The sequence below is a fragment of the Mixophyes fleayi genome, chromosome 8 (genome assembly GCF_038048845.1).
Source record: "Mixophyes fleayi isolate aMixFle1 chromosome 8, aMixFle1.hap1, whole genome shotgun sequence".
NCBI classification, from domain to species: Eukaryota; Metazoa; Chordata; class Amphibia; order Anura; family Limnodynastidae; genus Mixophyes; species Mixophyes fleayi.
In genome coordinates, this window is record NC_134409.1 from 73,150,789 (window position 1) to 73,174,599 (window position 23,811).

Below are 23,811 nucleotides of genomic sequence, written 5' to 3' on the forward strand. Positions count from 1 at the left end.
CAAACTCGCAGTTTAGTAAATATACCCCTTGAAGTCCCAACCAAAACTAATTAAAACAAATATTAGTACTTATAGACGTACACATGCTAGTATAATTATTTATTTTAGATATTAATTTTATAAAATACATGTTTCATTTTTCTTTCCTGTTTGGTTCCAGCCACTAACCCTATGAACAGACATCAGAGTTTACTTTTCAACTATCATTTTCTGTAATGAAGAAGACCAAGAGAATATCAGCTTATAAGTCCGATGGAGGAGACCTAACTTAAAAGCAAACCTTTACAGTGATACTGTGCGAATAGGAAAATACAGATTTAATATAACAGATTTTTTTTTTTAATAAGTATCAGAACCATGTCTGCAGCAATTTTACACCTTAATTTGCTATGTTGGGATGTTTGTCAATACTTGTTTTAACTACCGTATTTCCCCATGTATAAGACGCACCTTTTTTCCCCAAATTTTGGGTCTAAAAAAAAGGTGCGTCTTATACACTGCAAGCGCTACTTACCTCAATGAAGAAGTCGGCACCTGGTGTGAGAGAGGAGTCCCCGATAATCGGAACAGCGTGTCCCCGCTGGCTGTGTTGAACAGCTTGTCCCCGCTGGCTGTGTTGAACAGCTTGTTCTTGCTGGCTGTGTTGAACAGCTTGTCCCCGCTGGCTGAATGGAACAGCGTGTCCCCGCTGGTTGAATGGAACAGCGTGTCCCCGCTGATTGGCAAAAGGACCTTAAGGTCCTTCTGGCGCCTCCCACAGTCTCGGAGCTGTCAGTCTTTATGTACCGTAATACATCTTTTTTTTAATTTTGGGCCCCAAAATTAAGGTGCGTCTTATACATGGGTGCGTCTTATACTTGGGGAAATACGGTACTTATTGCTTACATACACATTTGATTGCAGTTCAAGTTAAATTAAACTAGCTCCCTTAATTTTGCACGTTAGCAAATATTTTAAATCTGTGCAGTGTAATGGTCATGTAATGAGGAACACTTTCACTAACTCCCATTTAAGCTTGTCATGGAGTTTCTGGCTGAAACTGATAAAATCAAAAAATCTAATTGCTGGTCAGGATGGCTTTAAAAAGTCCCCCCTACAATTACTGCTGCTCTCCTTTTACATAGAAAACAGATGTGCTTCTCATCAACACTGCTAATTGTAGTGGTATCAGGACCCTATGGAGGAAAATACCAAGGGGTGTATTTACTAAACTGTGGGATTGAAAAAGTGGACATGTTACCTGTAGCAACCAATCAGATTCTAGTTATTTATTTAGTACAGTCTACAAAATGATAGCTAGAATCTGATTGGCTGTTATAGGCAACATATCCACTTTTTCAAACCCACAGTTTAGTAAATATACCCCCAAGGGTTTTCTCAAACAGGCAAGGGTTCCAGCTAGGCTCAAATAATACTGCAATTAGAGGTGATGATTTGACACTCCATTAATGGAGAAGCAATTGAGTAAATGTGGGTTAACAGTGGAAATTGGAATTACCAGGAAAGAGTGTGAAAGATCAATCAATGGTCAGGGGGGATCCTGATAGGTGATGTTAGCTATCGCCATGCTTATTAATACAAAGGTGCTTCTTCACAATTACAAGTAAATAAAAAGTTTTAAAAAAAGAAACCAAAAAATTACTCTCCCTCCCCTGAAAGCTTTCCAAATAGCATGTTTCCCATAGATGTGTCCTAATTATGATAGACAATAGATTAAACCCATTTAAATGTCCGTCTCCAATCAGAAGACACCCTGGCCTCTAATGTAATGCAGTGATCCGTCCAGGATAGACAACAATGGCAACCATTCAGACAAAAAAAAACTATGTTTTAAAACTACAATTTAAAAAGTGTCTACAAAACAGACATAGATCGTGATGACCAGTCCTGTAAGTGAATAAAGAATAAAACTACTAAACAAATGTGTCTCCAGTACAAAAAGATGATTCTTATCAGAGTGCTAAGACACGTGTGAAACCATGACAGCAGAAGGGAAGCTATCACACTCCTCCTGCATGTGTGAGGTAAACCTTTATATGCGCTGCATTACCTAGTCAACCACTGTAAAATATAACTATCTGCAAGAGGAAGTTCTTGCATTGCTAGATAAATGTAAGAGCTGCTAAAAGGCTGCACAGCAGCACGATGGCTTAGTGGTTACCACTTCTGCCTCACAGCACTGGGGTCATGAGCTTGATTCCTGACCATGGCTTTATCTGTGTGGAGTTTGTATGTTATTCTCGTGTGTTTGCGTGGGTTTCCTCTGGGTGCTCTGGTTTCCTCCCACACTCCAAAAACATACTAGTAGGTTAATTGGCTGTTATCCAAACTGACCTTAGTCTCTTTTGGTCTGTGTGCGTGTATGTTAGGGAATTTAGATTATAAGCTCCAATGGGACAGGGACAGATGTGAGTGAGTGCTCTGTACAGCGCTGCAGAATTAGTGGCGCTATATAAATAGCTGCTGCTGCTGATGATGATGATGATGAAAGGCTGCATAAATTGGCTAACAAATATCTGAACTCTAATGGGATACACTCGGACAATTATAAATTGCATACATCATATCACACAGAAAATTTCCATTAGTGTCAACTACATTGGAGTGTAGAGAACGGCAACAGGGTACTTTAAAGTACATTTTGTTATAACTAGAGTGTCTGGCTTTTTAAATATATAAATATATATATATATATATATATATATATATATATATATACACACACACACACACATACATATACATACATACAATAGGGCTGACCAGAAAAAAAGAAAAAAAAAAACCTAACAAATATTTCTCTATGTTCCCTGTGTCCCTTCCTCTGGCACACAATCCCTGTCCCCTGGGATCCTGCGCCCCAACATCCTCCCCTTTCCCTGTTTAAAAGGAAAAAGGGTGAAAACTGAATTTTTCTAATTTTTATGATACATTTATTCATTAACAATTCCAAAAAGAATAAACACTGAAAAACTGAAAACCCTACTTATGGTTTAACTAGAATTATCAAAATAATAATTAAAGCACACATACAGTCATGCATTGTAGCACAATAACAGGACAAAAAGACATAGCGTGGGAAGATAAAATCACTTTATTTAGCCTAAAAGACAAATTATGGAGCATAAATATATGAGGTGTCTAAGACAAATAAAAATCATTGTTTAAACTATGGATGCTATTAAAAAAATGGCAAGCATTACAGTATCTAATGTTTAATTGGTCAGTCAATTAGTAAACCCTGTTTTCGTTAGTGCTTTGGGAAGGTTAAACATCATTATTCTCTCCGATGCAATAAGCAGTGCTTGAAAACCAACCAGTTCTAATTAGAAGTCATGCTTGTGAGAAAAGTTCAAACACCCTTTTTCCCCACCTCCAAAACAGGTTGAAACCTTGCTTTCTGATTGTAACGAGACTAGTTGCTCGATTGTCCTCATCAAAGTGTCTTCCAGTTGACCTCTCCGTGCTTGTGCAGCTAACAGCTGATTGTGAAGTTCTGAACTAGCATTGAAGCTATTAAAATAAACAAATTACAATTATTAACATACAAAAATAGGATATACTTACCAATCTCTTAACATCTTGATACAGTTAATTGGAAATGTAATAAGTGAGCAGGAACTGATAGGTGCAGCACTACAACATTAGAACAAGAAGTACTAATTGATACCTCTCTTATGAGCAGGGCCCTCCATACCCTTTGATTTCATGTCTGCATTTATTTTGTCTACCTTATTTGTCCCTGTTTTATGTATGTTCTGTTTTCCCCACTTTTTGGTGTTGCTAAGCCTTACAAATCAACGGTAATAATAGGAACATTTTTGTGACATATAGCACATAGTGAGTGCAATGTTGAAACAGTGTGGACATCCACCGTCTATGCACTTCGTTCAACAATGTATCTGACTTATTCACGATCATAGCGTACTACTAACTCCCCACTGTTTGCAACTGTACTTAGAAATGATAATATAATCATCACTCCAACTATCATAATACTAAAGCAAACAAATTTCTTACTAATTCTCAAGGACAAGAATTCCGACAGGAGGGAGGTAGACAGGAGAATTCCGAAGCCTACGATAGCGACATCTAATAAATCTAGACTTACCCGAAAACTAACAGGAAACATTTCCGAGAACACTGAATTCCGGCACTTTCATTATGCACCCAGCTAAGTTCCCGACAGTTAGTTTGCTGCTCTTAAGGGGCCGGTGTCAGGATCGGCAGCAGGATAAAGAAGAACAGTTACTGCAAAGGGTAAAAGAAAAGCTTAGGGGTCTGTTTTATTAACACTATTAAGTTTGGCAGTGCTAAATAGTGTTTTTAAAACAGACCCCTAAGCTCTTTATTTTACCGTTTGTCTAATATCTAATTTTAAACAATCAATCTGGCTGAGAGTATCAAAAACTCTCAGATACAGCCCTTGTGACCCAACAGTTAATAGATCTATTATACCAGCAGCTCCAGAATGGATATTTTGATACCAGGTCTCTATCTATGTGTAACACAAGGGATTATAGGGATATAATCTTGCAGTTCTAATTCAATTTATATTGTTCAACTCTCCGTGTTATCTACCTTAATTAGGGTTTATGAACCACGCCATAGTCAGATAGTGCTAGCATTTTTCTTAGCATCTGTAAGGAGGATTACAAAGTTAATGTTTAGGAAATTATATATGCTGGAAAAAGTGAGGCTTTGATCCCCCATTGAATTGGTCTACTCTATCTTTCCCTATCATAGATATTTTGTAACAGCCATCGAAAAAAAATTCGTTTTGAGAGCCTGAATAAGTTAATATCAGTGGGTTTTCTCTGCAGATTGATCCCTTATCACTCTATTAAAGGATTCTACAATCCATGACACTAATCATTTTAAGTCAGATAGTGATTGAAACCACAAATTCAATCTATAGAGTGATATAGTAGTATTGTTTGTTTTCAATAAACTTTAATTAATAAATCATTATCTATATGTGCTATAATTAAGACAGTGAGCCAGCAGGGTAGTTTTTCTACCTTTTTAGCAGTATCATGTTTACCTTCTCAACATTCCAATATATCTTTTTTAATATTTTGCTATAATGATTTTTTAAATTTTACTAATAAAGATTTACTATTTTAATATCACATTATTGTTTGTGTATTAAAAGAGTGCCCCTGATACACAATTTCTGCTTTCTTTCTTGCTGTTACTTTATGCTTGTAATTTGTATGGGTGCATCTCCCCTCATGTATCATTAGGATATTAGTATACACGAACACATGCTCATAGAGGGGTTTGGATATAACTCAGTGCGGCGTTTTTTTCATTGTTCTAGACTGTTCTACTGTTCTGTCAGTTCCTGGGTAAGTCTACATTTATTAGATGTCGCTATCATAGGCTTCAGAATTCTCCTGTCTATCTCCCTCTTGTCGGAAAGGTAGTCATCGGAAAGATGACTACCACCAATTTCTACAACATAATTGCTTGTGGGTTGCCTAAAGGGTACACACAATCCTTCTATAAGCTGTTTTGGATTTAAACATTCAGTTGTAGATTCATTTATAATTGGCACCATATGGGAATCCTATGTTATATATCTTATATGTTAAGAGCATTTGCTCTTAATAATGTCCATGTTTTTATAAATGTTGCAACATAGGTAGTGTTCAGAATTAAAATGTATTTTGTTTGATTTTTACAGTATTCCAAATGCATCATTTATTACAACAATTTCCACATACACACTATTTATTTTTATTTAATATTGATTACATGTTTTGAAAAAATAATTCTGCATAATGAATTTTGGGATGAGCAGAAATGATTCTGGGGTAAGAGAGTGTGGTAGAGTTCTAACAGAAGTAAGTTGAACTGGAACACAAAAACAATACTGATTAACGACAAATAATGTACAGCAATAATAACTAACAAAAAATAACATGTGCAAAAATAAAACCCTTTGAGATTGGTGGAGTGGAATGTAATGATTTTAATTCACAAGGGTAAATATTTGGTGTCATTAACCAAAATAAATGAGAGCTTTTCACACAGCAGAAAAGCATTTTTTCCTATTGGAATTTAAAATGTTTCTTAATAACTTCTACATAATATACATGCAGTTTTTCCAGCAGTTATTCAAATGCTTGCTTGACATATATGAATCATTTTATGCCCAGGATATTTATAAGGTATTGTAGCTCCAACAGTATGTGCAACACCAAAACCTATGTGACAATACCCATAATTATTTGCCAAATGTGATGTATTTCAAAAACTACAGTAACTGCAGTACAATGTTTTTCGTAACCGACGATAAACATTTGACAATAAGAAACCCAGTTGAATGTGGTTAAAAAATTAAATAATGAATGTAAGAAATAAAAAAGGTAAAATGAGCCAAGTGCAACTACAGATAACCACTTCAGTTATTAAATCCTATTGTTTTTGTAAAATAAATGTAATATGTCGGAGTCACTCAAAGAGTCAACAAATTAGTTGTTGCAGTTTGCCTTCCAGTTGATCCACAACTGCAAGTTAGTATCTTGGATAAGAAATGTTTTTTTTAAAGTGGCTTTGTTTTTCTGATGTGATGTCACTACTGGAAGTGACATCAGACGACACTTCGGACGTTTATCCTGAGGTTGCTGGATCTGAGGATTGAGTATCGATGGGATCGGGCTTCTCTTCTCAATGCATGGTAATACGACCAACACCATATGAGGAGGGATTAGTGATATACAACCTAGGGCAGTGTTGGCTAACCTGTGACACTCCAGGTGCTGTGAAACTACAAGTCCCAGCATACCCTTCCAGCAATAAGCTGCTATATATTGGCAAAGCATGCTGGGACTTGTAGTTTCACAGCACCTGGAGTGTCACAGGTTAGCCAACACTGACCTAGGGCTTCCCATCCAGGAGCACATTGAGGATAAAAGTCAGTTTTATCTACTTCATTATTGGCGGCACAGATTTTTTTTCCTTTTTATTCAGACTTAACAGACCATTACCACATCAAGACAAATTATCCACTAAGGCACATTTAGTGGGAGCAATGGTGTCATCTTGAAATTCTGTTCTATCAAGATAATGGAGGCCAATATCCTGCGGATCCACAATCAGTTAAGTGTTTTTGTATTAAGATTTTGTATGTTGACTCATATTAAATAATAAATATCTATATATACATGCTTCACTGTATTTCACTCTCTTATTTGATAATTTTATATAATTACATGTGCCACTGCATCAGCCTGCTGGGAGAGAGAGGTAATGGAGGGCAAACAGGTGAGTGGAGTCAGAGTGTGTGAGGAGAGAAGAAGTGACCAAGAGGGATGCTAAAGGCTACTGTGAGGCTGGAGTGAGGGAACTGTGCAGTGCCCATGGTGTGAGGAGTTGGTTTGGAGAGGCACTCTGGCAGAGAGGAGTTGGGAAGGTCTGCAAATCTAGGAGCCAAGAGATATGTCACTCAGTAGCAGGGCTGTAACTAAGGCTGTGTGATAGGGGCGGCCGCCCAGAGCGCAACGCTGAAGTGTGGCGCAGTTTTTAAATATTTTAGATACATTTGGTTAAAATTGAGGGCTAGGGGGGGCGAAGTTTTTATTTTTCGCCCCAGGCACTAACATTTTAAGTTACAGCACTGCACAGGAGTATCAGATAAGTGCCACTTGGTTCCTTACAACTTTTAGATTGCTGGACTAATATATTTGACCAAGAGGGTCAAGAATCTGCAATTGGGACAAAAAGTGGAATAGCCCTGAAGAGTTAGGCAGAGCCGTAACTTAAAATTCTAGCGCCTGGGGCGAGAAAGACAAATGCTGCCCCCCTAGCCCTCAATTTTAACCAAATGAACCTAAAATATTTCCAAATTGCGCCCCCCTTCAGCGTTGCGCCCTGGGCGGTCGCCCCTTTCGTACAGCCCTAGTTACGGCCCTGGAGTTAGGGATAGTGGTTTTTGCCTGAAGAACAGGGACACAAACTAAGAAGAAGAGTGCAAATAGAGACTGATATTATTGTATTCTGTGTGGAACTACAGGTCCCAGGATGGCTAAAGGGACTTATAGAAGATAATAAGGCAGCCATTTTGCAGTAGTACTAGAGAACACAGAGACAGAGGAAATTGAAGAGGGCAAAATACTGTCTTTGAAAAAAGTCACAGACTGTTACTGTACATCCAATTAAAGGTCATATGTTGGAGGGTACTACTAGAACAAGTAGCGTAGTGACATACCTCACAGTAAATAGAATAGATAAACCAAGTTACTTTAGAAGATAAACAGATATATTAAGTGTCCTGTTTGAATAGTTGAGAGGGCTCAGTGTGTGGACAAATGTAATTTATTTCCTGTGTTATTATATCCAGTCATTCAAAATTATTGCTGTCACTTATTAGTTTTTATAGTAGACTATATATATATATATATATATATATATATATATATATATATAACCTGATAAATATTTCTAAAACAAACGCTGCTGACAAAATCTACTATTTAGAGTATCAATAAATGTGCCGAGTGTCTATTGCACCTTACAAGTGAGTCAGCACTTATTTGAATTATGGGCAAGGGGTTCCCCAAATTTCCCCTGGTGTGCGTGACCCTGAACATCCCCCCCACAGTCCACGATTCAAGGATCGGGTGGAAGTACTGCCAGGAGGAAAGATCTCCAACCTACACACACCACCTTTCCCGGGAGTGTTACATAAACATTATCAGTTTAAAAAAAAAACTGTGTATCACATCAATAAAATTTACTCTTTTGTTCACAAGTAAATGGACAGTCTAAAAAAATACCTTAATAACTATAGTAAATATAGGGAAAATAGAACATAAATAATAAATGTCAACTACAAAGCACTTACCTGTCAGATTCTGTATGGAACTGTACTAAGCAGCTATAAAGCTGCTTTTCAGCCTGCAGTGTCTCATTAAGTCTACTTTTGCTTGCAGCAAGTTCTTCAAGTAACTTAAAGAGCTATAAAGGATCAAAGAATATATATGAGAGAAAAAAGTATGTGCATTTACACAGACCCTAAACCCGTTCCCCTGTCCTCCACAAACCACAAACTCACAGAGCAAGTAAATGATTATTTCACCCAAAGCGAAAAGTACTAGAACCTAAAACCGTTTACTGTATATGCAGTTGTTGGGGAACAGTCGTCCTTAGGGCCGCATGCGGTCCTACATGCCTTCACCTGCAGCCCCCCAGTTCGTTCCTGCTTTGCTGTCAGATTTGTTTGTTATAGTATGTTTGTTATACACCTGTTCAAAATGTCTGCTATGCTGTTACAGATAGCTGTCTCTTTCTTTGACTAAATGTACTAAGAATAAGGGTAATGTGTGGCCCATTTAAAGATAAGTGGTTCACGTGGCCCTGTGAGGTGCATCAGGTTGCCCATCAATGGTATAATGGATCATAAATAAATACATCGATAAAATCCCCTAAATACCTCCTGAGTATGTCTTAGTTGGCCTTGGCTAACCAAATCCATTGAAGCCATTTTCTCCTTTAGAGTGAAAATCTGCTGGGTTAGGAGCTCCACAGTCGGAATATCTTCTGGATCAACCAACTTCATTTGCAGATCCTACGAGTAAAAAAATGGTGCAATTCTCAAATGTGAGGTGCCCCTCCATTTCATATTAGGTGCATTCCCAGCTTGATTTGGAACCAACATTTATTTTGGTTTCTAGAATACCATTACCTAGGATTTTACCCAAGTCCAATGATAGCTGTTAATCCTAAAAGTTCAGCCTACTGGTTTATGATATTGTATATGGTACCAGCTGCATGGCAATATAAATGCTCATATATGTATACAAAACAAAAAGACAATTGTTGCCAGCGCTTATCCTTAACACTGTATATCTGTGTGTATCTTGAAAAATGAAAACATGAGGTATTAGTTCAAATTTTGGTCAAAACAAGGGCACCTTAATATATGCAGGTCTCACACTGACCTATATGCTTTAAACACAATTAAAACACAGATAAAATCAGATGCACTCACCTCTCAAGTATAGGGGTTTACATCTAGCAAGGGCAGTGTTAAGGATAAGCGCTGACAACAAATGTCTTTTTGTTTTGAAGAAGAGCACTGTACTAATGGATGTTCCAAGCCTAAACACAACTGAATAAAATTGTCAGACAGATGGAATCTGTTACAAATTCAACAATTGTATCATAGTAAATGAATAGTGTATATATATATATATATATATATATATATATATATATATATATATATATATATATATATATATATATAAATAAACACACATCAATTGTGGCTAAGTGGTTAGCACTTCTGCCTTACAGCACTAGGGTCATGAGTTCAATTCCCGACCATGGCCTTATCTGTGAGGATATGTTCTCCCCGTGTTTGCGTGGGTTTCCTCCGGGTGCTCTGGTTTCCTCCCACACTCCAAAAACATAGTGGTAGGTTAATTGGCTGCTAACAAATTGACCCTAGTCTGTGGGTCTGTCTGTGTGTGTGTATGTTATGGGAATTTAGATTGTAAGCCCCAATGGGGCAGGGACCGATGTGAGTGAGTTCTCTGTACAGCGCTGCGGAATTAGTGGCGCTATATAAATAAATGGTGATGATGATGATGATCATCAACATTTATTTATATGCACCAGCAAATTCTATAGCATTAACAATGGGGAACAATCTCATTATTAAAACAATACTGGGTAACATAGACAACCAGGTAAAAGGGCCCTGCTCGCAATATATATATAATATATATATATCTAATATATAAATGCTTAGTGGCGTCTGTGTGTGTGTGGAAAAAAAAAAAGTTGCAGCGCCACCTGCTGGGCAGAGTTATACACTGACCTACTAAATTTTTAGTGTGTGTGGGAAAAAATTTTCAAAAAGGGCTGAAATTTGGTAGGGCTCAAACTCATTTTCGTGAGGTAATTTTACCTCATGAACACACATGTGTAGAGGCGTGCGTTAGTGTGTGTGTGTGTGGAAAAAACTATTTTCTCAGAAAGGGCTCATCCAATTGACCTGAAATTTGGTATATTGACATTATTTGACAAAAAAATTAGAATAGTCAAGTCAGTTAACTTCCATCATCCCCCCTTCCCCCCGTGGGAGGGGTGGTAAAGGCTAAATTTACGAGTTGAGGGGTCAAACTCATTTTCGTGAGGTAATTTTACCTCATGAACACACATTAAAAAGGGCGCTTGCGTCGGAAGGTAACGATCTTCCCCTGAAGAGGCCTGGGCTAGGCCCAAATGCATGACAAGAACCTTTTTAAGACCTTAAGTATCTTGATTTGACTAGAATGCATGAGTATCATGCACGGGTTAACTTGTGTGTATATATATATATATATATATATATATATATATATATATATATATATATACACACACACACATATATACATACATACATATACACACACACACACACACTAAAACGGCACATTATACAACATGACAATGAAAGCTGAAACAAAAGAGATTATATGCGATAATAAATGACTAATCAATCGCCTATGGCTTTCACATATCACTAAAATCCAAGTCCTTGCCCCTGAGGCATTAGAATTCAGAACCACAGTACCAGAGTCACATTTAAATTAATCTTGTAAGAAACATCCAGCAAATGAGTGTTAATTGCACCTTACATGCCCATTAGACCTCACATGGCATCAGATATCCCTACATGTATTTTACATGCCACTCAGTACTTCCAATATGCCCCACAGACCTCCCCAAAGGCCGCCACAGACCTCACCAATATTTATGCAAGTGGCATTTCTCAGTTTTTAAATTTTTTAAAAAAATTCTGCAGACAAATAATGAATTATGAATTTGAAACTTGCTTTAAGATACTGTCTGTATTACAAATATCATTTACACAGATTGTTCCAGACAAATCTGACCTTCAATGGGATGGAATACTTTTGCAAGCCACTGTATTCTCTTAGCATGGGAAATAAATAATAATACACACATGCTACATAAAATGTGCAAAAGGAAACATAGAAGAGATAGCTCCAAACTAAAGTAAAAGCAATCCTACTAGTACGTTTGAGTCGTATTTGAAAAATAACAGAAAACGAAAAATGTGTAAAATCATTCTAGATTAGACTTTTATCCTTATTAACTAGCATAGTAATTGCCAACCAATAAAAAGAAATGGACAAAAATACACAGTAAACTTTCAACAAAGTGAATCCTAAATTGCTAAATTGAAGTGTCTCATCTGTATTTATTGAAAGCTTTGGTTGTGCCTGACCCAGCGCAGCTTTATCAATATATATTTTATATGCTATGTGATACTTGTATGTTGGCAGTTAATTTTTAACTGCTTGTCTGTATTGTTTTTTGTAAAACTACTTTTACAAAATAAGAACACGTAAAATATTTAAAAAATTCAAGTGTCTCATTGATGCCCTCTGAATGTAAGGTATGAGACCTCCCAAACACAAAGGGCTAGATTTACTAACAGGTGTGATGGCGGTTTTCCGGCGGGTTTGCATTGCAAACAGCCGAATTTACTAATGGGCGCATTTCAGCTTCAATTTGAAGCCGCCGGCGATGTAACGGCGGGATGTAATGCTCAAAGCCGGCGGCGGCTTTGAATAGAACATGGCGCTTTTGCTTGAAATGACGGCGCTTTTGTGTAAAGGCGGTTTTTTTGAAAATTACACCTGTCTCCTGGCCTGTTACTATTGGCTATTTTCAAAGTCAGGAGATTTGACATCACAAGCCCTATATAAACCACTGGCCTGACACTTTTTTCTCTAATAGGGTTTTGAGGAGTTTTGAGAGAGGAGTTAGTTGGTTTGAGCTTTGGTGACAGTTTGTGAGAGTTGGAGTTTGGTGGATTGGTGAGCGATATCTGATTGAAGTGTGAGTAGTCCTGTGCTATTTTTCTGTTTTGTACATTTATTTTCTCTTTTATTTTCTGTCTTGTATTTTTTGTATTTGACTTGTCCTTTGTCTGTGTTACTTGTGTGTGCCTGTCTGGAGAGTGTGTCTGTATTTAGTGTAGTTTGTCCTTTGTGTTTGTAAGTCTTTCTGTGTTTTCTGTGTTTGGCATTTATTTGTCATTATGTCCAGAGATAGGAGGGTAGAACAGGCTGAGGAGAGGGAGATGGAGGTTGAGGGCATAGCCGGATTAAGGGGGGGGCACAGGGGGCACGTGCCCCGGGCCCCCCTCTCTCCAAGGGCCCCCCGCTGCCGCATGAACTTTCCTGCTGTCAGTTTATAACTTTTTTTTTTTTTTGCGGTAGCGGCGGCGGGGGGGGGGGGGGGGGGGGGGGTTGGGGGTTTTGCGGGCAGGTTCTGGGCTTCTCCTCGTTGGTGGGGGGAGCGGGGTAGCAAAAAAAAAAAAGATTTACTCACCTGATCTCAGCGCCGGCGTCCCTCCTTCCTCTCTGCTCTGTTAATGCTGAATGACAGGCGTGACGTCATCAAGTCACGCCTGTCATTCAGTGAGGAGCAGCGCGGAGAGGAAGCAAGAAGAGAGAAGACAGAAGAGAGGAGAAGAAAAGAAAAGCTAATAGAAAGGTAAGTGAAGAAAGGGAATTAAGCAGAAAGGCACACTATGAGGAAAAAGGAGATGAGAGAGGCACTATGAGGAAAAAGGAGATGAGAGAGGCACTATGAGGAAAAAGGAGATGAGAGAGGCACTATGAGGAAAAAGGAGATGAGAGAGGCACTATGAGGAAAAAGGAGATGAGAGAGGCACTATGAGGCAAAAGGAGATGAGAGAGGCACAGTAAGGAAAAGGGGGAGAGAGGCACAGTAAGGAAAAGGGGGGGAGAGGCACATTAAGGAAAAGGGGGAGAGAGGCACAGTAAAGAAAAGAGGAGAGAGGCACATTAAGGAAAAGGGGGGGAGAGGCACATTAAGGAAAAGGGGGGGGAGGCACAGTAAGGAAAAAGGGGGGGCACAGCATGAGAAAAAAGGGGGGAGAGGCACAGATTGAGGAAAAATGGGGAAACAGGTACAGTATGAGGAAAAAGTGTGGGAGAGAAGCACAGTATATAGAAAAAGGGGGGAGAGAGTCACAATAGCGGGGACTATTAATTTAAGATGGGGTAGTTTGGGGGTGAGTTTGGGGAGAATGAGGTCTCTATTAAATGTGCCTATGAATTATTTAATGGCAGTGACAGGTTCGAGAAATAGGTATATTTCTGAAATGCAAATGCTATTAATTTATTGTTGGGGCTGTTTGTAGGGAGGGAAATAGGTTTATTTATTAAATATGAATACTATTATTTTAATGTTGGGGCTGGAGGAAGGCTTAATTATTAATCATGGGTGGTATTGATTTAACGCCAGGGCTGGCTGTAATTTTCTAAATGTCCCCATTTTTTTCCAAATAGGTCCTCCAACATTCCAGGATCCAGACAAGCCGCAACTAAGGAAACCTGCAGCACAGGTGGTGAAAGTGAGAAGAACAGGTAGGAGAGAGCAGCAGAGTCTGTGAAACGTTGTTATTCTAGTGGGACAATCCTAATTTTTGGTGACCGTTCAATGGTGTACACAACAATGCAGGTCTTTTTGTCTGTAGGAGGGTGCATCAACACATCCATTAGCAATTTTCAATAAATATTGAATAAAATTGTAGTACATTATATATATATATATATATATATATATATATATATATATATATATATATATATAATTAGTCAAAATTGGCGTTATGTTATCAATGTTTATTTTTTGTGTTAGTTTTAATGTGCGGTATCATTGCTAGTTTTAATGTGCATTATCAACGGAATTTTTAATATGCGGTATCATTGCTAGTTTTATTGTGTGGTGTCAATACCAATTTTAATGTGGTGTTTTGATGATTGTTTTAATGTACAGTATTTTAGTTTGTGGAAACAATGATTTTTCTTATGCAGACAACCTAGGCGAGCCCTCTGGGAGAGCTGTAAGTGTCATACTGTGGGCTGTAGGTGATGTAATGCAGGATGTGTCACTATGCCCTTAATTTTAGATCTTAGGGGCCCCCCTGTCTTAAGTGCCCCGGGCCCCCCAAAGCCTTAATCCAGCTCTGGTTGAGGGGGCAGAGGAGGGAGAGGCAGAGGTTGAGGAGTCAGGAGAGGGCAGGAAGACGAAGACAGGGAGAAATGTCCGATTCTCTCACGACGAAAATTGTGTTCTGGTGCACCACATAGTTCCCTGCTATGAGGTCATCCTAGGGAACCTGGCAGCCCGGACTCCTCTAAGGCGGCGTCACCAACTGTGGGGGAGAGTGTGAACGCGGTGGGCCCACTAAAGAGGAAAGTGGCGCACTGCCGCAAGCGCTTCTCAGACATCAAGAGGAGGCTTAAAGAGAAGATGGCCCAGGAAAGGAGGTCCACAAGACACACGGGTGGTGGCCCCCCACTTCGCATTGAATACACCAGTTATGAGGAGGAGCTGGGGCAGATAATGCCCTGTGAAATTGTGGAGAGAATTAATGTGCAAGACACAGATTCACCCTCGTTTGCCCAAGGAGTTGGTGAGTTATTTGTCGTTTTTACGATAACAATATTAAAAATGTGTTTTTTTTTCTTAAAAGTGCCTTTTTTATTTTAAACATGTTTTTTTTTAAAAAAAATTTGTTTTTTTTTTAAAAAGTGCCTTTTTTTTAGACAGACAATCAGTATGTAAAGGGCAAAAAATTGTTTTTGAACTGTTTTTAAATTTGCAAACACATTTTTTCTTTGTAATTTGCTTTTTGCTGCAAATACATTGTATGCTTTGTCTAATACATCCAGATTCGCCAGGACGCCAGTTTACTCCCAGTCCAAGGTCTACACCTCCACCTTCAGCAAGAGATTCTGGCTCTGAAGAGCAAGCAGGTGTGTGTTCTCTGTTTGGGGGAGAAATAATGGACTTGGATGTTTTTGTGTACAAATGTTGGTGTCCATGTTATATTTAGTGATTTTTATATGGTTTGCAATGAGAACATAGGGCAACATTTACTAAACTGAGGGTTTGGAAACCTAGAGATGTTGCCTATAGCAACCTATCAGATTTTATAAATAATTTATTTATTGCGTTCTTCAAAATGTCAGCTAAAATCTGATTGCTATATCATATGATTGCTATAGGCAACATCTCCACATTTTCAAACTCGCAGTTTAGTCTATATCCCCCATCATGTACTACACAGAGGGAGACCTAAAATAGTATTCACTTACCCCAAAGCACGGTCTTGCAGCATTTTGATACAAACACCCTCAATGTTAGCATAATTTTTTTTGGACATTTTGAACCCATCACTGTAACGCATAGGCAAAATGAGATTTTACTCCTAAAACATATGAGTAGCATCCTTCATCAGGTCGCAGAGGACAATTAATCTTGAAGGTAGACATTGGTAACCATTCTTTAGTTGTTAAATGTATACATTGACCAGAATGCAATTTAAAAACATGTTATTTCCTATATACTTACCTTGGTTATTTCACCACAGGAACCTCAGCATCTCTGCAAGGCCAGCGCCAGTCTGCGCAGATGTCACCTACTGATGACCCACAAGGAGACACAGTCATCACTTTAGAGATGGTAGATGTCCCCGTGTCTACGCGCCAGGAACAAGCACCTGGCCCTGCGGAACAGTCATCCGAGCAACAAGCTGCAGCTCCTCAGATGGATACAGGGCGAGAAATGGCCCAATCCATAGCTAATTTTCAGGTACAGCAGTGTCAGTTTATGGACAGCCAAACTCGGCACATGTCCCAAATCGCGGCCCAGTTGAGGCGGATACACCGCTCCAATAGCCAAATCCCTGCTGGAATAAACCGGCTGGCAAACGCTTTGGAGCAAACCAACGTGCAGCTGGCCCAAATGACTGGGGCTGTGGACGCCTTGCATTCCTCTGTTCGCGAGGGGAATGCAAATGTTATCCGGCTGGCAGGCCAACTTCAGCAGGAACTCATTGCCCGCTTGCCGGCACCTTTTTCATCGGCCTCCACCAGTACTGCTAGTACGCTAAGCAGATCGGCATATAGTACTCCTCCAAGGAGAGGTGCTCGCACCAGGGGTTTAATTATTTTTAACAAGTATATTTAGTTAAAACTACAAGTCCCATCATGCCATGAGTATGCTGGGATTTGTAGTTCCACAAAGTAAAATGTTTTACAGTTTTTCTTTCTTTTATTTCACTTTATTATCATCGGGGATCGGGGATACCGCACACATCCTCCCCCCCCCATTTTGCGGAAACCAGCATTAGCCTGGCAGCACTACAGTTAATGTCACTATGGGGGCGATCCCAAATTTTTTAGTTTTTTTCACTCTATTTTTCAAACAGTAAAGAGCGGGCGGGTCAGGTGGCTGTAATGCCAGCCGACCCACAGGCTAACTTAGACAAGCCCCATAGCTGGAGCAAGAGATACAGCAAAAATGAAAGTTTACTTTCACGGCCGAAGAGCTTGTTAAGACCGTGGCTGCATGTGCTAGAGTTTGGCATGCCCACACTGTACATGGACTATTGCCACACCCCTTACCCGCCATGGGCAGCCCCTAAAACGTAGCCAGTAGTAGCAGCTGATAATGAGCATACACAGAGTGATTTTGCATGCCATACGCTCAAAATCAGCAGATATATGCCAAGGTGTGTAGACAAATGTAGTGCAGAACCTGGATAAATGAACAAATAGCAGAGCAGAGATAAACTGCAATAGGTAAAATACGGTTCAAGCAGCAAAGAGGATAACTAGGGTCACAAGCTAAGTTCATTCTAATTACAAGCAAGAGTAGGATACCAGAAAGTAGACAGGATTCAGAACAACACTGAACAGGAGCACGGAAATGCTACCATCTGAACACTATAAAAGGTAAAGTTTATCTGACATGGGTAACTATTTAAGCTATCAGACACCAATGACCATTAAGTCATTGTCCAGGTGATATAAACAGATCATGTGTTCACCCTACACAGTTAAAGACCTGAATGCTCATTAGCAGCACCAGAAAGACAAATAAATCCTAACTGCTCAGAAAGTAGTTGCCTGCTATTCTTAACATCTTGGATTTTAAAGCTGTCCAGTGATTCCTTGGATTTGCAAATTGCTTTGTTAAGATTGAACAACCTTCTCACTCATAAAGGAATATCATTCTTGTGGTCTACATCAGCCCAGGAAGTGTTCACTCTTGTAAAGACAGCATTTCAATCTGCTCCAGTACTGGTTCACTCAAACCCAACACAAGCTCTTTTATCTAGAAGTAGATGCATCAGAGATGGCGGTAGGAGCAATTTCATTCCAGAGATATGGAACAGAGATTCTTCACCCATGTGCTTATTTATCAAGAAAACTTAGGCAAGCCGTAGAAAACCAAGAAGTATTAGCTTTACGATCAGCATTAAAGGAGTGAAGAAATTTGGTAGAAGGATCAGATTTTTTAGTTACCATCTATGCAAACCATAAAAATTGGGAATGATGGAAAACCGCTAAAAGACTTAACTTGCGCCAAGTCCTTTTCTTCGCTCGTTCTAACTCAGGCGTCATTTACAGCACAGGATACAGCAACAGCAATACAGATGCCCTGTTGTGACAACAGGAAAAACCATATGGAAAGAAAAAATTGAGGAGACAAAACAAAATCGGTGGCCTCAAATACACAAGTAAATCAATGAAAATATAGATGCATGCTCTATTTGTGAACAACACAAGTGTTCACATCAACATTCTCCATGTCTGTTACAGCCTTTGCCATTTCTGAAAGACCCTGGCAAGACATTTGAATGGATTTTATTACAGAAATTCCGTATTCTCAAGGCATGAATATGGTTTGTGCTTGTCCAATTCACTATGGTGGCTCACTTTTTCCCATGAAAAATATGCCTTTTGCACCATAGACAGCTTAACTATTTCTCATACACATCTTTCGATTGCATGGATGTCCAAGCCCCATTATATCCGACAAAGAGAACACCATTCACATCCCGCTTCTAGAAGGACTTTTGTAGGAATTTACGGATCCAGGTAGATTCCTCTACTGCATATACCTATTTTGACAAATGAAGAAACTAAAGAGTGCGAGTGTGGGCGAGTGTGGTAAAACAGTCTCCTCCAGCGTTGTGTTCATCCGGTATTCTACGTATCTCAAGTAAAACTTGCAATACCATCATTACACAATCCTACCCCCAATCTACCCAGTAAAATTCAAGGGCATAAAGAGTTTGTTGCTGAAAAAAAAATCTTTACTCAATGTTATGTTATGGCATGGCAAACTACAGTATCTCATTAAATGGAAAAGCAGCATACTTTGGGCGAAAGGTCCTGAGAATTCTCAAAAAATATTCAGGCCCTTAAGTTGATTTGACTTTACCACCAGCAACTTCTGGCCAAACCCTGGAGTATCTTGAAGTCGCTTACATAGAAAAAAGTCACTATAGGAAGCAGTCTGTTAAGTACCACTCTCCACTCTCTTTTTGCAACAACTGCAGCTAGTCTAAGTCACAACAGCTACAGGTAGAAACATTAGTGATCACTGATGTCATCAGTTACACCGCTGTATTACACTGCTTTAAAATTTGAGCACCTGCAGGTCATGGTTGCCAAATTATTGAATGCTATCAGTGTCTCTCTCCCTGCATACCATTGGTCCTGTTCGTCAGACTTCAGAGTTCAGTGCGCCTGACCCGGCTTTACTATCTGACTTCCGCTGACCTTAATATGTGTGTACCAAATTCGGCTTATATTTTGAACTTTGTTTTAGTTACCTGTGCACTAGACCTGGTGTTTTGTTTGTCTGACGCTTACCCTGCACCCTATGTTTCAACTCTTTAAAATTCACTTCCCAGAGTCCACTTTGTACTTCAGTAATAATTTGATTTACCAGCCAGTCCTCATCTATCTGCTGCACAGTGTAACCCAATACACTCTAAGGGCTCTACTGACTTACAGCAGCTCCAGTGTACTGGTTGCTATGGAAGAGTCTGATGTAGTTATTGGTATACTGCCCTCGGCAACTCTATACCACGTTTACATTCTGTTGATTATTTAAGAGATTATTCAGATCCTTATCTGCCGCCTCTTTTTGAATATATTTATCTATCCTTTAGTGCAAAGATATTGCAACAAATCATGACAGTGCCCAAGCCAGCTCATCTGACGAGATAGCTGTGAAGCCCTAAGGTCCTTGGCTGAGAAGCCCAGAAAGAAATGGCTCTCTCAGAGGAGGCAGAGGAGTGGAGACAACTGTTTGTTACTATAAATAGTAATTTTTGCTTAGCCACTGAATCACAAATAGTTATATAATAGCTACATTGTAGATATGAGTTGTTTTAGGGGCATAGTGTAATTGAGTACTCTATAAATGAATAAGTTTTTATTATAGGGTTATCATAATCTAGGGTCATTGTGAATGGTGATAGCTGGTCTGGGGAGCATGTAGTATTGTCTGCCGATGTGTTCCTTATACTTGGATGAGAGAAAACTATCAGAGGGCTTATGAGAGTCACTGCAGAGGGGTGTTGGGTGTAGGTTCAGATGATCCAAACAAATCAATGGCAGGTGGATTTGTCATCATATACTTAAAAACCATTTCCTCCCTTTAAAGATGTTGCTATATAGGTTGTGGTTTAACTGTATGCAATTATTTAAAGATGTAAGATGTCATGGAATTGGATTTGATTTGCAATTAATTGATTAATAATTGTATTTTTTTGCGTGCAATAATATAGTATAATTTAAGGTGCTGCAGTTCCATTGAAGCAGCTGATTACTAATTAAATACATGAAAGGAGGAGTATATATATATTTTTATTTTCTTTGTATCCTTGGTGCAGACATCTTCGAAAAAAGATAAGAAGAAGACGTGTTAGATCTACAAGGTTTCAGGAGACAAGAATCTTTAGCTACTTCTAGTGACTTTGGTATGCGAATGACTACTACAGAATCTGGAGCGCACAAGCAAGTGTAATGTGATTGGACTTTTTTCTATCATCTTTAATGAAAGCAGGCAAGGAACACTTTTAAAGGTACCTATTCATCCAATATAAATTTTTGTGCCATTACTACTACCATTTTTTATCGGACTTGAGTGATCACTTATGGAACAAGACAGTGGTATATTGCTCAGTCTTACACTGCAAACACTACCATATGTGCATGCTGCTATTGTAGCTCTAAAATCAGAATTAGATTTTGCACAGAACATTTTATGGGCAAGTGTCTGCTAACAAAATATTTTTTTTCCCTTTTTGTTCTTACTAGATTGACTTGAATGTGACTCTGGGATGGTACTTCCAAATTATTATGTCTTAGTATTAGAGCATGGATTTTAGTGATATATAAATTTCATAGATTAGACTTTTCTTTAATCATTTACAGATTAAAGCCACAGCTCTATTTATGGTGTTGTCCAGTTGTTGGTCCAAACTGTAAGTCCAATATACCCTGAACTTTTGTATTTATAGCTCAATTTGCCACTAAATGGCTAGATTTTGCTTTCTCTGCTACATTTACTGGAAATCACATTACCCACTCGGAAATTGAAGATCTATGTGGGCAGGGGCTGATATCATTATTTCTTAATTTACTAAGTTAGAATACCAAATATTATGGGACTGCAATTGACACATATAAAGTTGGATCATGCTTTTCACAGTTACCTTTGGGGAATAGCCCAGCTCAATATAGCGTCCATAAATATTGAGCAAAATCCCAGTTTAACCCCTTACATTACTTCTCTCCAGAATCTGGCTGCCAGCTGATCAACACTTCCTGTCTCCTGATGGGACAGGATACTGCAGCCCCTCTCTGTGTGACATGTGACAAAGACCATACTGCGATTTAACCAGAACACACCTGTCCACATTTAAGAACAGCCAACAAAGTCATATATGATGCAATCAAATATAAATGGAAGCAGTTGGGATAGTTTGAACAAAATGATACATACAATGCTCCCTTCCTACAACAAGCGGGAGAGTGGGAGAAAGTGTTCCTGGTGACATATGACCTTTACTTGCACAGGACAGACCCCAGCTCCCACTACAAAGGGTAGTCTATGTTCTAACTTTTCCAGAAAATCAGAGGAAAAAACAATGGATTTTTAAGACTGTCAAACCTGAATTATTTCACAAATTACCTTAATTAACTCTTCTTTTATCTGAATGTTTCTTGACAGAGTATCTATGTCTGCAGCTTGTTCCCGCAGCTGCTCATTTTGTTTCATGATAATAGATTGTAGAGCAGACACTTCAAGCTGTTTGGGAAGATAAGAAAATTAGCGTTTTTTGTGTTTTTTTTTATAAATTGCAAAATTTTATTTGAAACTTCACTTTGTTAGGGCTGTATACACATTGGGAGTCATGTTGAGATGGATGCAAAGTACAGCATGCTGCATATAATATGCTTTTTACATCTGCACATGCACATAGTTAAGCACAAGTTACAGTTATAGCCATATGAAGACTCGAATCTTGGGCTTACACCCATGTACGATTGAAAAGGTATAAAAGGGGAAAGAAGGGGGAATGCAAGAGTAGCCAAAATACATAATGGGCATATTGGAGCGACTTATATAGACTCAGACTCAGACGCACATGCACCTGTTAGGAGATGGAAAATTTGCAGGGTAAACCAATGGTTTAAGTTACAAACTGATAATGATGATGATCAGCTGAGATGCATCTGGCTCAACAAACCTGTATTATGTTTTTCAAATGTTATTTATATCCGCGTTTTAAACAAGCGTCCAGTTCTACGCGAACCCCATTATGTATTTTTTCACAGATACATGATATACATCACTCCAGAGGGTATATGTACTTGACTGCAGGTTTGAAAAAGGGGAGATGTTGCCTATAGCAACCAGATTCTAGCTATCATTTATTTAGTACATTCTACAAAAATCTTCACTTTTTTAAACCTGCAATACAGTAAATATACTCCCAGGAATGCAGGATTATTAAAACATAGCTGGGTAATACTTCTTGGTGATGTAAAGAATAACATATTTTAAGAAAATGTAGTGTGAATAAAGAGTAAAAGAAAATACGTAATGCAGATGAGCAAAGAGCTTTGGCCAAACAACGTCACTGAGAAAGTAAAAAAAATCTGATCAGGGGGAAAATATGATGGTCTGATGTCTACAATTTGTATATGTTGCTGTTGCTTAATATGCTGCTATCAGCAATTATTTTCAGATATCTGGCGACAGCTAAATGTTGCTGTACTTGTGTTAAGGTACCTAATAAGCCATGAACACACAACCCCTCTATTACATCACTGCCACTATCCTTCATTGTTCATACTCTGCAGACCAAATCCCTGTATTCTTGTGGCTTTCATCATATCCAGCTCCTCCCATCAGTTTAGCAGGAACCAGGATTCATAAGTCAGGCATCATTTTCTAAAGTTCCAGTATCCATTGTTTGTCTTCCTTAGTCCACTACAACCACACGTTATTGTTTTTTGCTATCAGGTCATGAGCTGCCATACATACCATCCATGGGGGTCTGATGGGTTAAGTGTTTCTTTACAACTGTTGTACTCAGCTATTAGTTTACCAACTGAAGCCAATTAGTCATACCAGATTGTCAGTACATCAAAAATCATTCTAAAATATGCCTACAAAATCATATAATATAGACCTGATTGATGAAAAACCTGCTTCAAAAGTGAATCCAAAACTGGGCAATCAGAACCAGCTACTAGTGCTGGCAACCATCAACATCAGTGTGTATTTGCACCAACCTTTTGCTACCTACAAGAGATATGGCTACTGACAAATGTAGAAATTAAGCAATAAAGAAAACATGTCTTTACTGTACTTAGACAGCCTTTGTCCTCCCCATCCCTCCCCCATGCCTCTTTAAGAGAAAGGAGAAGT

The 23,811-nt window shown here is 38.8% G+C and overlaps 1 protein-coding gene across 7 annotated transcripts in view; it reads right to left on the minus strand.

The window, feature by feature from the left end:
* PDE4DIP (phosphodiesterase 4D interacting protein) overlaps nt 1-23,811 on the minus strand; it is a 309,241-nt gene that overhangs the window by 100,162 nt on the left and 185,268 nt on the right. For all 7 annotated transcript variants that reach the window (XM_075182734.1, XM_075182733.1, XM_075182729.1 and 4 more), the window contains 4 exons: nt 22,066-22,182; nt 9,440-9,574; nt 8,852-8,964; nt 3,374-3,513 (listed from right to left, as the gene is read on the minus strand). In XM_075182734.1, the coding sequence (XP_075038835.1) occupies nt 3,374-3,513; nt 8,852-8,964; nt 9,440-9,574; nt 22,066-22,182 (505 nt within the window). The remainder of the gene's footprint in view (nt 1-3,373; nt 3,514-8,851; nt 8,965-9,439; nt 9,575-22,065; nt 22,183-23,811) is intronic.